Source organism: Terrapene carolina, unplaced genomic scaffold (assembly GCF_002925995.2).
Source record: "Terrapene carolina triunguis isolate 2854851 unplaced genomic scaffold, T_m_triunguis-2.0 Scaffold96, whole genome shotgun sequence".
NCBI lineage: Eukaryota > Metazoa > Chordata > Testudines > Emydidae > Terrapene > Terrapene triunguis.
Window position 1 is genome coordinate 33,472,046 of NW_020664447.1, and position 15,581 is coordinate 33,487,626.

The following is a 15,581-nucleotide window of genomic DNA, read 5'->3' on the forward strand; positions in this document are numbered from 1 at the left end:
TGATGGTCAGATTCTTGAGAGGGTTCGAGAGACTCTTCCTGCAGGTACGGGCTCCTGTCCCACAGTGGGATCTTAACTTGGCCCTCTCTAGGCTCACTGGCTCACCCTTTGAGCCGCTGGGTTCCTGCTCCTTTTCTCACTTGTCATGGAAGGTTCCTGGTGGCGGTGACGTCGGCGAGACGGGTCTCTGAAATTAAAGCCTTGACCTCAGAACCACCGTACACCATCGTCTACAAAGACATGGTTCAGCTACAGCCCCACCCAGCCTTCCTACCGAAGGTGGTATCCACCTTCCATATGATCCAGGACATCTTCCTCCCAGTGTTCTGTCCCAGACCACACAAGACAAGTGAAGAGAGGCATCTTCATGCCTTGGACATCTGAAGGGCCTTGGCTTTTTACTTAGAACGTACCAAGCCTTTCCGTAAATCAGCTCAGCTCTTCATCACTACAGTAGATCGGATGAAGGGTCTTCAGGTATCCTCGCAGAGGATTTCCAATTGGATTACCTCATGCATAAGGATCTGTTACAACCTGGCAGGGGTTCCGCCGCCGATTGTCAGAGTTCACTTGACAAGAGCACAGACGTTGTCAGCGGCCATCCTGGCGCACATCCCTATCCAGGACGTTTGTAGAGCCACAACGTGGTCCTCTGTCCACACGTTTATGGCTCATTATGCCATCACTCAGCAGGCCAGGGACGACTCTGGGTTCGGAAGAGCTATGTTGCAATCTATACATCCATGAACTCCTACCCACCTCCAGGGGTACTGCTTTGGAATCACCTAATACGGAATGGACATGAGCAAGCACTCAAAGAAGAAAAGACAGTTACCTTTTTCGTAACTGGTGTTCTTCGAGATGTGTTGCTCATGTCCATTCCACAACCCGTCCTTCTTCCCCACTTTCGGAGTTTCCGGCAAGAAGGTATTGAGGGAGGGGGGAGCCTGCAGCGCCCCTTATTCTGTGCCATATGGGCGCCACTCCAGGGGGCGCCAGAACCAGTTTCCTACGGATACTGCTGAGGGAAAAGCTGCTGGCACCAGTGCATGTGGCGAGCACACACACCTAATGTGGAATGGATCCCTTGATGCTTCAACCACCACTCCAGAATATATGCATCCATGCTGATGACGGTTTCTGCTCGATAACGATCCAAAGCAGAGCGGACCAACGCATGTTCATTTTCATCATCTGAGTCAGATGCCACCAGCAGAAGGTTGATTTTCTTTTTTGGTAGTTCGGGTTCTATAGTTTCCACATCGGAGGGTTGCTCTTTTAAGATCTCTGAAAGCATTCTCCACACCTCATCCCTCTCAGATTTTGGAAGGCACTTCAGATTCTTAAACCTTGGGTCGAGTGCTGTATCTATCCTTAGAAATCTCACATTTGTACCTTCATTGTGTTTTGTCAAATCTGCTGTGAATATGTTCTTAAAACGAACATGTGCTGGGTCTTCATCCGAGACTGCTATAACATGAAATATATGGCAGAATGCGGGTAAAACAGAACAGAAGACATAAAATTCTCCCCGAAGGAGTTCAGTCACTAATTTAAGTAACACATTTTTTTAACGAGCTTCATCAGCGTGGAAGCATGTCCTCTGGAATGGTGGCCGAAGCATGAAGGGGCATATGAATGTTTAGCATATCTGGCACGTAAATACCTTGCAACGCGGGCTACAAAAATGCCATGCGAATGCCTGTTCTCACTTTCAGGTGACGTAAATAAGAAGCAGTCGTCAGTATCTCCTGTAAATGTAAACAAACTTGTTTGTCTGAGCAATTGGTTGAACAAGAAGTAGGACTGAGTGGACTTGTAGGCTGTAAAGTTTTACATTGTTTTGTTTTTGAGTGCAGTTATGTAACAAAAAATTACATTTGTAAGTTACGCTTTCACAATAAAGAGATTGCACTACAGTACTTGCATGAGGTGAAATGAAAAATACTATTTTTTATCATTTTACAGTGCAAATATTTGTAATAAAAATAATATAAAATGAGCACTGTACACTTTGTATTCTGTGTTGTAATAGAAATCAATATATTTGAAAATGTAGAAAAACATCCAAAAACATTTAATAAATTTCAATTGGTATTCTATTGTTTAACAGTGCGATTAATCATGATTAATTTTTTTATCGCAGTTAATTTTTTTGAGTTAATCGGTTGAGTTAACTGCGGTTAATCGACAGCCCTAGTACTTATTGAAAGAGACTTGCCCAATATTTAAGGGAAATGAATCTTCATTGCTATTCAGGTGCCAAAACTGTTTACTACTTCAATGGTTTTAGTAACTACTCTGATAACGAAAACTAGGCAGGAGAGCTAAAGAGATGAATTTTTTCCAGGAGTATTTGTACGTTGCTTTTCATTAAAATGAAACGCAGCACTTCAGATTTGGAAGTGCAAGCTGGCAGAAACTTGTGTAGGCGTTACTGCCACTCCTCCATTATTGTACCACGTACATTTAGTTTTCAGCATTATTTAGAACTTCAGTAGCCGCCTCCAAATTCATAACATTCCTTAAAAACAAAACACAGGCTGGGGTTTTAGTCTGAACACATACTATATTTAAAAAAAAAACCACTCTGAGATTCAATTACTGATATTTAACTATTTAAGAACAAAGGAATTGACTAGTTTAAACCAGAGGGTTTTTAAAATTTAAAAAAAAGGGAAAAAAGCTTAATTGGCATTGCCATGTCACTTTTCTACTGTGTTTTTCCTCCTCAAATGTGTTAGTAATGTTGTATCCGGCCCATTGGCCTAGCAATAAAAGAAGTTGAAGGAAAACTGCAGTGTGATATCAAAGATGTTTTTAATTACTACATTTAATGACAGAAAAGAATCACTAATATTGTAAGTATGATACGTTGTTAATTCTTTAGGAATTCAAAATTTGAATCAGTTAATTCAAAATTTGAATCAATTAATTTACAGAAGAGGCTTGACAATCTGGTATAGAATGGGACTTGATGAGAGAGTCCACTATTTGAATGTGTGGACCATAAAGGACTTTCAGAGTTACCATCAAGTCTTAAAATTGATTTTTAACTACAAATAGAATTTATTTTCAATTTTTTAAAGGTCGTCCTACTTTCCATTAGCAGCTGGGCCTTCTACTAGGGAAGTATCAGGAAAATGTTACTGAATGTTCAGTTATGGAGATACTCTAACAATTTTAGTAACTCCTCACTTAAAGTCGTCCCGGTTAACATTGTTTTGTTGTAATGTTGCTGATCAATTAGAGAACATGTTCATTTAAAGTTGCGCTATGCTCTCTTATAAGGTTGTTTGGCAGCCGCCTGCTTTGTTTACTGCTTGCAGAAAGAGCAGCCCATTGGAGCTAGCTGGTGGGGGCTTGGAACCAGGGTGTGTGTGTGTCTGTCTCTCTGTCTGCCATGCTGTCTCCCCTCCCTCCATTTGTGCTTCCTTGTAGAGTGTGAGGCTACATTAACAACATGTTAACCCTTGAGGGCTCAGCTGAGTGCTAGTTCATCATTAGCAGTAAGGCATTCCCTGGGAAATATCCCATTCACCACCTCAACCAAGCTTCACAATCCTCATTGCTGTGTACTGTTAAATTGTTTGTTTAAAACTTATACTGTGTGTGTGTGTGTGTGTGTGTACACACACACACACACACACTTATATATATAAAGAGAGACAGACAGACAACTTTCCCTGGAACCTAACCTCCCCTCCCCCTTACATTAATTCTTATGAGGAAATTGGATTTGCTTAATATCGTTTTGCTTAAAATCGCATTTTTCAGGAACATAACTACAACGTTAAGCGAGGAGTTACTGTACTCATAAAACAGTTTTTAACGTTTATTACTCAACATATATTTTTAATGTTTATCTGTATAAAGTATAATTGCTGCAAATTTCCTTAAAACATTCTTTAAAGAAAGTGAGAAATTTGAGTTCTTCACTGGGGTGGCAGTTTATCAAGCTGTCCTTTTCGGAAGATCAGAACTCAAAAAATACTTTTCCTGACTTAATCAGAATGCAGAAGAGCAGATGTTGGCAGTTGTAAGAAATAGGTTAGGTTGCCTTTTCTCATTGCTAAAGAATTGCAATTTGTTGAGCTCACCAGGACATCTGCAAGAGGCTTCCCAAATGGTACAATGGTACCTATGGGACTGTGGTGTTCATCTCCTGTTAAAACCATGCTGAGGGAACAGGCCCAGGAAAATCTAGTTACACCTTATGGGTTTCTGTAAATGCGGCCCTCAATTGAAGGTGACAATTTGTGGTTTCTGAATCTTATCAGTACAACAAAGTTTCAGCCCTGTGGTTGTGGTTGTCCTCTTGTTTGGCAACGTGGCTCATTCTGGAGTTGCAGTGCTATTGGTGTCTCTGCTTTTAACTGCACAGATGCTCTGCCTCTCTCTGGATGGAGTGGAGGGAAACTTCTCCAGTGTGCCATCGTATCCTTTGCTCATACATTTTGTGGAATTCATTGGCTTCCACATGCCCATAAATCAATAAAAGGAACCTCAGGTACAGTTGTGGTCTTGATCTAAGAAAGTGCCTCAAATGACAGGGAATTGTGCTGGCACAGTGTCCTCAGACCTTCAGTGTGCGCAGAGTAAGCTCATGTTATATCCACCTTTTTCTCAAACGCTGTGGTGTTGTTTCATGCAGATATGTGACTGCTGTGCTTCAGAAATGTGGTGTATTGGCTCTGAGAAATAGCTATCATTGTCTGTAATATGGAGTTCTGAGATGGTCATTTTTCCTACATAAATTAACTCCTTTTGTTCTATCAGACATCTCTTTATTTAAAAAAAAAAAAAAAGGACATTTTACTCTGCATAAACATGAAAAGTTGAATATAATGTATTTTTATTGTTTCAGCAGCAGGAATTTATCAAGAGTAATTTTAGCATGCAAATTATATTAGCAGAAGTAGATACCATTTGTCAAGTTGAATTGAGAAGTTTACTAATTAACTAAATGTTCAGAAAAGTAAATATCTTATTGATATGACATTTAATTCAACCACACACAAAAACTACATTAATAGAACACTGAGATTGCAAAGTCAAGCACTCAAAGGTTAAGAAATGCCAGAATTAAATTAAATTAATGGAAATATCCTATCTCCTAGAACTGGAAGGGACCTTGAAAGGTCATTGAGTCCAGCCCCCTGCCTTCACTAGCAGGACCAAGTCCTGATTTTGCCCCAGATCCCTAGGTGGCCTCCTCAAGGATTGAGCTCTCAACCCTGGGTTTAGCAGGCCAATGCTCAAACCACTGAGCTATCCCTCCCCCCCCCCCCCAATTAAGGTTGTCTTAATTTAGTAGCCATGTGCTCAGGCTTTGTGATCAAGTAATTAAAGCCTAGATAGCACAGGAACTCTTAATTCTGGCATTTCCTAACTCTTGGGTGCTTGACTTTGCAACCTCAGTGTTCTTTTAATGTAGATTTTTATGTGTAATTTTCTTGGTTTTAAAAAAGCAAACTGGAAAACAAGAAATTCCATCTAAGGCCTTGGCTACACTGGCGCTGCACAGCGCTGCAACTTGCTGCGCTCAGGGGTGTGAAAACGCGCCCCCCCCCCCCCCCCCCCGCAAGAGCAGCAGCGGACGACAACCCCCCCGCAAACCCACCCCCCCACCCGGCCCCCCCCTCACAGCGCTGCAAGCTGCTCCCCTCGGAGAGGTGGAGTACATACAGCGCTGCGAGAGAGCTCTCGCAGCGCTGGCGGCGCGACTACACTTGTGCTTCACAGCGCTGCTGCGGCAGCGCTGTGAATTCCCGAGTGTAGCCAAGGCCTATGTAGCATAATATTGAGACACCTGCATAGCTCATCATCAGGGTTTGAACCTTTAGATCTACTGCATGTATCTGCCACTTGAATTAATGAAGTTACTGATAGCAGTAGAAGGTTGTCATCTTCTGTGGACCCGAAATAGAAGGGAATCATGTTTTGCAAGTGAGTTTTATGTTCATTTCCTGACTGCAGAAGGAGGGGGAGACTCTAGAATCTTGAGTTCCATTCCAGGCTTTGTAGGGGAGTGCTCTCTAGTGTGCACAGGCTTTTCTGCCCTTCCCCCCACCCCACCCCCCAGGTTGATCCTTCCCTTCTGCTGTCCCCTCCAAACTGTCCTGTTTCTTCCTCACCTCTTCTCTGATTCCACATTCCATTCCTATTCTCACCTAGCCAGTCCCAGTCTCCGCTTCTCAGGCTTCTCATACCAGTCTCTTTACACAGCCACTCTGCATTCCCTCCCATCTCCAGCTTATTTCCCACTCTCCTTTCCCAGTCTTCCCACTCTGGATGTTTATCCCATTCTCCCCCCACGTTCTAGATGTCTAGGGTAGGGAAACTGGGAAAGGAGTGAGAGCAGAAGCTGGGGTTGGGATGGTACACTGAGAATTAGTTGGGCAAGGAAACTGGGAAGCGGGGAGAGCAAGACTGGAACTGTCTCCTTGTCCAGCCATTACCAGTTTCACTCTCCCTCCCTCCATGTTCCAGTCAGTGTCCTCCCGCTTAGCCCTCTTGACCATTCTGCAGTTGTCAGGCATCTCCCTCTTCCATGTTTCCTTGGCACCAGCAAGGGGTGGGTGGGAGGGCCATTGAGAGCACAGTCAGTCCTACTGTTTTCAATTTTGGTGCTTCACCTGGTCCTGGACCACAGTGACCAGGAGCTGCAGTTGCAGGGAATGTCCAAGTGATAGTAAGCCCCTGTTGCCCTGGGTTGGAACAGGCTCATTCCATCTGTGGAGATGGCATATGCACAGTTTTGGTCACTTGTAGAAGCAGTGAGGGAATGGAGCATGTTCAGAGCACATGGATCTTTGGAGATTTTAGTTGCTAAACTCTAAAGTTTCCGCTACTTAAGATTTATCAAAGGTTGTAACTTGGGCAAATGTGGACAGATTTTCACTGGAACAGCAAAAGGCACATCTATGGCACTAAAGCCCACTCTTTGCCAAATTTCAAGTCCCTGTTCCAAAATGTGCAGGGATTAAAGCTTCTTAAACATTCCTAAGAATATTTTTTAACTGGGCAAAATGCATTTCACTAATCTCATTCTCAGAAACAGACAGATGTTTTGGCTGAATCGTTTCACTCAAAACCAAATCAAAACAAAACAAAAAACCCACACCTCAGCCTGGAATGGAAAATTTCAGCCCAGATATTTTGGCAAAGATGATGAGCAACTGAAAACAGGGCTGTATAATGGGAAGTTATTGGGCAACCTGAGGTGCTGGTACTAGCTCCACCTATGATAAACACTGGCCATTAAACACATGATATTTTGTGTAGCAGTTATATATTAGGTTAAAGTTGCAACTCTCCGTACGTGTAGAAATGGTACAAAAGAGAATGTTGCACCAGGCCTGGGCTTGGAACTGGCGTAGGACTACTGCTGAGCTGCCTGCTCAGTTTTTAAGATGCTTCAGTAAAATGACAGGAGCAGTAGCAGGATGTACATAGCTTCTCTTCCAACCTGGCTCCTCACTGTATGTGTCTAGGTTTTTGGGGTCTTGCTGTCTTTCCTTCTCCCTCCCAGCTCAGGGCTGGTTGGAGATATGCAGGAAGTGCACTGTAGAGTTTTGCATGTCTAGTTGCATGGTAGCCAGCTGACTCTCTAGGTCCCTCTCTCCAGGGCTCCAGAAAGAAAAGCCCTCCCATCAGCCTCTCAGGAAGCCCAGATGAGCTCACACCAGCTGGAGGAGGTGGGGGAGAGAATCCTGGGCTCCATCCTCCTCTCCCTAGCCTAGAGGTGGGGGGAGATAAAATTCCATGTGGAGAATGAGAGGGACTATGTACAAGAGACCAGATGCTCATGAGGAAAGAAGAAACGGTGAGAATGGTTCTGTGCACTGTTTTCAACAGAGACTATGTGGAAGCTATACCTCTGAATGCCTACTGTTGTCATTACCTCCCAGCTGTCCCTGTTTCACATAGCCACTTGTCAGTGTGCTGCCCCTACCTCAGCCACCTTTCCTGGGAAGTTCCCCTTTAGAACTTTGTTACACTGTTAGATCACCGAGAGGCTGGACTGTGGAGCTCAGTAGAACCAGGACTTGCACCATAGTGACTGCTCATAAAGTGTAAATGAGGGAAAATGGAAGATTGTTGACTGCTTCTGTGCACTTCAGAGAAAGTAGCCTGAGCTTCAGAGGAAGAATTGTCTCCATCTCACTTCTCATTAGTAGTACTCAGCCAGTCATAGTCAACATCATTTTACTTTGCAACCAACCAATATATATGATGTAATGTATTAATCATATAACTGATCCAGCAGTACAATGAAATTGGAATTGTCAGTCCTTATCTTCTAGGTGTTTAGGCCAGGATGTCTAAAAAAGACCTAAAGCTCCAACATTAGGACCATTGCTGACAACTCCATTCCTCAGGGATTGGAACTTTCTACCATGAGGTAAAGCATGTCTGCACAGGAGACAGTTTTCTTGGGAACTAGTCTGGGACTGTGGAACAAACTAATATTTAAAACTCAGGACTATCACAGCTAGAAGTATCCGAAAAATGCAGTTTCAGTCAACCTGAAACTGTTTGCAAATTTATGTCAAGTTTGCCAAATAGTTTCAACCAACCAAAAAAAAAAAAAAATCAAAATGTTTTGGAAATGTCTAAACCAAACATTTCAGTTTGACACCACTCAAAACTTGGATTTCAGGCATTTTAACAAAAGCAAAGGAGAACTAGATTCACAAAATGGCTGGAAGAGGTGTCCTACTTATACCTTTTAGCCCAGTGGTTAGGGCACTCACCTGGAGTGTGGGAGACCCAGATTCAGTTCCCCTCTTTGTGGAAAAGGAATTTGAGCATGGGTCTCCCATGTTGCAGGAGAGTGCCCTGTCTCCTGGGCTGTGATTCTGCAATGGAGTTTTCTCCATTTTGCCTGGTGAAGCAATTACACTTTGTATAAATAAGTAATCATTGGAGCAGATTTTGATCTTGGGTCTCCTACATCCTTGGTGAGTTCACTGTTCATCACTGGATCAAGGAAAGAGTAAAAATGACTCTTCAGCCTGGTGGTTAGGGCACTCAACAAGTATATAGAGACCCAAGTTCAAGTCTCTGCATTAATGACTATTTATTTATACAAAGTGGAATGACTTCAATGGGTGAAATGGAGAAAGCCCCATTACAGAATATCCCATGACAGCCCAGGAGCTAGGGCATTCTCCTTCAATGTGGGAGACCCAAGTTTGGATCCCTTTTCCACATCAGCCAGAAGGGGGAATTGAATCTGGGTTTCCCACATCCCCTCTGAGTGCCCTAGTCTCCCAGTTAAAAGTTATAAGGAGAGCATCACATACCTTTTTCCTCTTCCAGCTGTTTTGTGAATCCAGTTCTCCTTTGCTTTTGTTAAAATGCCCACAATCAAAATGAAAAATTGAGTTAGGTCAAAATGAAACTTTGTTTCAACCCAACCCAAATAATTCTGACTTTCTGATTCACCAAAAATTTTTGCTTTTGGTTCAGAAACTTTTTCCGGAATTGCCAGAGAACCAAAATATTCATTTATTCACCCAGCTCTAATCACTTTTGTTCTAACTGATATGCACACTTTGACTTGCCTTCTCCAATTGACATAACGAAGGAAAAACAAAATGAAATATAAGAGACAACAAAAGGCATACCAAATCGCTACACTGAACAGATAATTCTCCCTTAGGGAGATGAGAGAGAGAACAATCTGCACATGACAGATGTTAATGTTATCACTTAATACACTATTGGGAGGCATTCAGATGTCACGGTGATGAGTGTGGTATAAGAACCTGTATATGATTGATATAAAATTTTACATGAAGTGTGAAAATGGGTCCTGACAACTGGTGGTTACATCCCTCAGGACACTTTTCATGAAAACAGGGTTATCAGTAATAGTCAAACACCAGTCCTAGTGAATTTCATTCTGTCCACTTAATTCCCCTTTCCATTTCAGCTGGATACAGTATCCTTTAGTATGTGTTCAAAACTGTTGTGTAGTTTATGCTGTTCCTTTTCAAACAGCAGCTGTCTTCTACCTGGCCTTTAATGTTAGGTGAAGTAATGCTTGTATGGAAACGCTCCAGTCCTGGGAACACATACACATGTGAATATCTTTACATATGTGCATAGCCTCATTAAACTCTGTGACTACATTCATATGTAAGTATTTGTAGGACTGGTGGAATAGCGTGAGAAATGTCTTGCAGTTCTTCAGAATGAAAGGAAAAATGTAAGAACTGTGAATGGCAAGTTTCAGAAAACTGCCAGTTTGCAATCTTGTACATTAAGTGCAAAATCTCTACCGCTTCATCTGGAAATATTATGAACTTTAATTTTTTAACAAAACAGTCTTCTAATTTTTATAAACAATGGTGCGTGAAGACTACTAAACTGTTAATTGTGTGGCTGCTACGTTAAATAATGCTTGAGTTGGGGAAAAGTGTGCTATATAAACGTAGAGAAAAATGCCAGGGTCAGAAAGTTATAAAACTCTTACTGTTTTTCTTGTTTAGTAACTCAATTCTTTTTTTCTTTTTTTCCAATTTTTTTACTAGATTTCTTTGCTGGCTATTTCTTCAACCTTGGTCTTCTGATGCAATATCCTTTGAAATTATAATGGGTTTTAAATGGGAGCATGAAGAAAACTGGCCTTGTAACAGAATTTGTATGTGAGAAGCGGTACAGATTACTATAAATAACCATGACAACTTCTCATATGAATGGACATGTTACAGAAGATTCTGACAATGAAACAAAAAATGTGGAGCTTGCATCTCCTGAGGAACCTCAGAAGCACAGAGAGATGGCTGTTGATTGCCCTGGGGATTTGGGCTCCAGGATGATGCCAGTACGACGAAGTGCTCAACTTGAGCGGATTCGCCAGCAACAGGAGGACATGAGGCGCAGGCGAGAAGAAGAAGGAAAGAAACAAGAATTAGACCTTACTGCTTCAATGAGGCTTAAGAAACTAGCGCAGATTCCTCCCAAAACTGGAATAGATAATCCTATATTTGACACAGAAGAAGGAGTCATTCTGGAGAGTCCTCATTATGCTGTAAAAATACTAGGTAGGTAAAAAGTACAAGCTCGAGGAAAAATACTTGTTTATATGCAAATACTGTTTTAGGCCAGAAAACATCAGTTGGTTAGGCTTATGAGAGAGTTGAAACAATGAGACACAACTTTCAACTTCTGTTGATGGAAAGAAACACTTAAATTCCAGCCTGCAGTTTCCGGTAAAAGTTGAAGATAGTACAGATCCAACAAAATTCTGTTAGTGATGGAAATTTGATCAGTAGTATAAATTACACATTTTAATTTTACTTTTTTTTTGTCCTCATCATTTAGGACCTGCTGGAAAATATTTTGAGTTTGTCCATGTCTGACTACCTTCAAATGTATACAGTAGCTCCTCACTTAATGTAGTAGTTATGTTCCTGAAAAATGCAACTTTAAGCGAAACGATGTTAAGCGAATCCAATTTCCCCATAAGAATTAATGTAAATGAGGGGGTTAGGTTCCAGGGAAAGTTTTTTCACCAGATGAGACTACACACACACACTAAGTTTTAAACAAACAATTTAATACTGGTACACGATGATGATTGTGAAGCTTGGTTGAGGTGGAGGAGTCAGAGGGTGGGATATTTCCCTTACTGCTAAATGAAGAACTAGCAATTGGCTGAGCCCTCAAGGGTTAACTCTCTCACTCTACAAGGCAGCAGGAATGGAGGGAGGGGAGACAGCATCGCAGACAGACACCCTGTGTGTGAGAGAGAGAGAGATGCGCATTTCCCCTTTAAGTGCTGACCCTACTCTTTAGTACACTGCCTTGTTAATTAGATCAGCTTGCTGTGACCCCAGCTGCTGCCAGCAAGCTCCCTCCGTCCTGAGCCCTGTCGTGTGTCCCCCCTGCTCTATGGAAGATGGGGTAAGCGGGGTGCAGGAGCAGGGGGGAGAGGGACACCTTGACATTAGCCCCCTCTTCCTCCCCTCCCCCCCGCACAGCAAGCAGGAGTTTTGGGGAGCAGCTCCAAGGCAGAGGGCAGGAGCAGCATATGGCAGTGCGGGGAGGGACAGCTGAACTGCCGGCAATTGATAGCCTGCTGGGCAGCTGCTCCACAGGGAACTTAGGGGAGCGGGGAGCTGATGGGGGGCTGCCGGTCCACCCTGGTTCCAAATCCCCACCAGCTAGCTGCAACGGGCTGCTCTTCCTGCAAGCAGTGGACAAAGCAGGCGGCTGCCAAACGACGTTAGAAGGGAGCATTGCACAACTTTAAACAAGCATGTTCCCTAATTGATCAGCAACGAAACAATGTTAACCGTGACAACTTTAAGTGAGGAGTTATTGTATTTAAGTTACAGCTCCTAATGGAGTTGTAGTAAACAATTGATTGCTGGAGTATACATTCATGACCATTAATAAGACACACATTCCTAACCAATTTTTAATGTCTGGGTAGTGTTCCAGTTACAGGGTCTCCTCCTCTTTCTCAGAGTGGAATCTTGTGATCCTTTCACTCTTCTGTTGGGAACCAGGTATACTACCCCATGATCGCTTGTCTCCCTGCAGGCCTGAATGGGTTTTAGACATCTGTGTTTGTTCACTTCAGGAATCTGTGACCCATGATATTGACCCAACAGCCTTCTTAAAAGTTTATTTAGCAGTTGGATCAAAGCATTAGAGAACAAATATTTTAAAGCAACAAACAGTTTATGTGCATATTTAGTCTTATCAGATGTTATGCTTCATTACAAGAAAAATTGTTACCCTCTTAAATTACAGTAACAGAAGTGACCCAACTCCCATTCTCCTTGAAGGCCAAGAAGTCACAGCTAACCGCATGCCCTGCTGTTCTTGATCTTCCCTTTTTCTTTCTGTGTTCCCCTCTCTCACACACAAACTGTGTTTAAGGAAGATCTCACTTTCGATGTAGGTGTCTGAGCTCAAATACCGTATTGCTCAATAGTGTCTGTTTTCAGGGTCCAGTGTGTTTCCTCGTGCCTCAGACAGGTTTTTTTTCCAGTCAACCAGGGCACCTACAGTGCCTATCCAGGAGAATACATCTTTGATAGCTGCCCCATTGTTTGGGCAGTTGGACTCATTCAGACTCAGTAATTGCTGGATTTATAACTGTCTCCCCTGTGGGTGACAGTGTTGAAAACTATATGAGAATATGGGGTTCCTTCAGCCCCCTTTGTTAGTCTAGCATACAGTCTTAGAAGTCAAACACAAATCCCATTTTAGACTCATCAAAGTATGTTATTAATGCAGGCAGGGTCATATTTCATGACAGTAAATCATTTTATTTTAACATTTCAAGCATAATCCTGTTGTAAATTAAGAATACAGATTACCATAATCCTATAGTTTGAGAGTCACACTGTTACAACTGGACAGTAAGTCGCATGTAAATAGTATGCTGAATTAATATGACTTTGCAGCTAATGCTCACTTTGAGTTATAAATAATTTCTTGCAGATTATTCAGAATCTTTCATTTTCAAAAGGAGAGCTATGGTGAGCATAAAATAAGATGAATGTGGAAAGGGAAGTAGTAGCTGCACATTGACAATGCAAAATTAGTAGTCATTTGATTCTTTACCGCAACAGCTCCTTAACTCTTAATTGTATTCAGAGAAAACACTACACCCCCAAAAAGTTGACTTTGATTAAAGTGACCATATCTTGGTTGTTAGAAGCCCTCCCCGTCTCCCAATCAGGTAAGCAAAAACTGGTGTCCGGTTGTTTTTCGTCTCTTCTCCTCCACCCCCGAGCTTCCCGCGTTCTTACTGAACCCTTTCTAGCCCACGACATGTGATCACTTATGTGCAGCCAGATACCTCTGGTTCAAATGCTGATGTGCTGAGCTTTTGTAGGCTCTGCGTAAGTAAATTTTTTAGCTCTTGCCTGTGTAACTTTCTAATGAAAGTTGTCTTTTTAAATTAGTGTATGAAAAAAATTACTTTTTTTTAGATTGCTGAAATATTTTTTAGCTTTTAAACTATAACAATGCAAACATAGTTAACCAGTGATAACTAAAAATAAATTTCATTCCAGAACTTAACTGTTAAACTTTTATATAACTATTTCCTGCCTTCCTTCTGTTGGGCAGAAAGTTTTTGTTTGCATTAAAGGGTCTGTCCCCTACTTCTATTAGTTGTATGTGTTTTCCCAGCCAGAAAGAGTCATTAGGAGTTTGTGGCAATCTAGTTCAGGTAAAGATTAACCTTGTGTTTAAAGAAAAAATGCTCCTGGGACCATCGTAATGGTAATAGACTCTTGTCCCTTTAAATCGGGTGCAGAAATTCTCTTACATTTCTTTGTACCACCCTTTCCCTCTTTGCTCATATTTATGAGCAGAGAAAAGAAAATAATCCTGAACATCTACAACTGAGCTATTTCCTCACCAACCCAGGTCGTCGTTGTGGCAAAGCCCAAAGGGATGTTGCCACCTTGCACATCAAGTGCTACCTGGATCGATCTCTGACTAGGTCCTCAAAGTAGTCTGGCTGGATATTCAGGATATGTCCATCACTGGCAATTTTATAATTTCTTATGAACTATAAAGTAGGGGATCCATAGGATACCAGCCTAACTCATTCACATCTTCCAAACCCTGTATTGCAGCCATCATTCTTCTAGTAAAGAGATTCCTTTCAGAACAAGTTTATTCTTAATTAGATGCAAAGGTTGCTATTGAACGGTGTAAGGAGACAGAAGATCAATTGTTCATTCTGCATCATCTCTACTGCTAGGTAACTTCTTTGTTTTCTCTTTCCAGCAAGATAAAAAGTCTGTTTCACAGAATGAAATTTTATAAGATTTTCACTTCACCTATTATCTGTAGGTTCAAATTTAAGCTTAGCTTTGTTTAGTTGTGCCATTTGCAACACTCCTGCTGTGAATTGTAGATGTGGGTGGCAAAATGGTGAGCTGATTAAGAGGTTTTGACCATCTTTCATCTTCACACATAGCAACATATGAGTTTCTCCATATGATTTGGAAAAAAAACGGAGTTGGGTCCTCAATGTGGAGGCACTCCTTTTTTTGATCTTCAAATTAATGTAAGGCTGCAATCGGGCTATGTAAGTTTAAGCAAACTACATTTTAAATTACTACAACCTCCCCACTTCTTTATGAAGTTTGCTTTTTGTCATTTGAATCCATTCTAGTTTCTTAGTGGGGTCTCCTTTTTGACATTAGAATTTCCAGAGCACAGAGCAGGGAGACACTGTACACTAAATAGTTGGATATCAAGAGCAGAAATTGCTATTTCTTTGAGATGCAGACAGGATTTAATTGTAGTGCGCTTGATAGATTTTAGTCTGGTGTAGCAATTTGCTGTTTCTGCTTGGAGAAAGGGAGATTAGCTTTAAGCTATTTGGATGTTTTTGTCAGAAATGCACATTCTTTGGAAGGTATCCCTTATGTAATGTGCTATGGATTTGGAAGCATTTCTTGATTGCAATACAATGGCAATTTGAATATCTGCCAGTACATAACCACATATAATAGGAAAAGGCCTATAGTTGTTAAAGTGACAATCCCACACAGTATTCCACTGAGAATTTTGAGAGTCAACAAAGTTTA

At 41.7% G+C, this 15,581-nt stretch overlaps 1 protein-coding gene across 3 annotated transcripts in view; it reads left to right on the forward strand.

Annotated features, from left to right (window-relative positions):
- The window catches only part of MPP5 (membrane palmitoylated protein 5), a 129,115-nt gene that overhangs the window by 61,112 nt on the left and 52,422 nt on the right, over window positions 1-15,581 (forward strand). For 2 of the 3 annotated variants that reach the window (XM_024198589.2, XM_029911514.1), the window contains exon 2: window positions 10,545-11,057. In XM_024198589.2, coding sequence (XP_024054357.1) covers window positions 10,691-11,057 — 367 coding nt within the window. In that variant the 5' untranslated portion in view covers window positions 10,545-10,690. Of the gene's footprint in view, window positions 1-10,544; window positions 11,058-13,672; window positions 13,712-15,581 lie in introns of those variants that run through there. The other variant, XM_024198591.2, reaches the window with a different exon arrangement.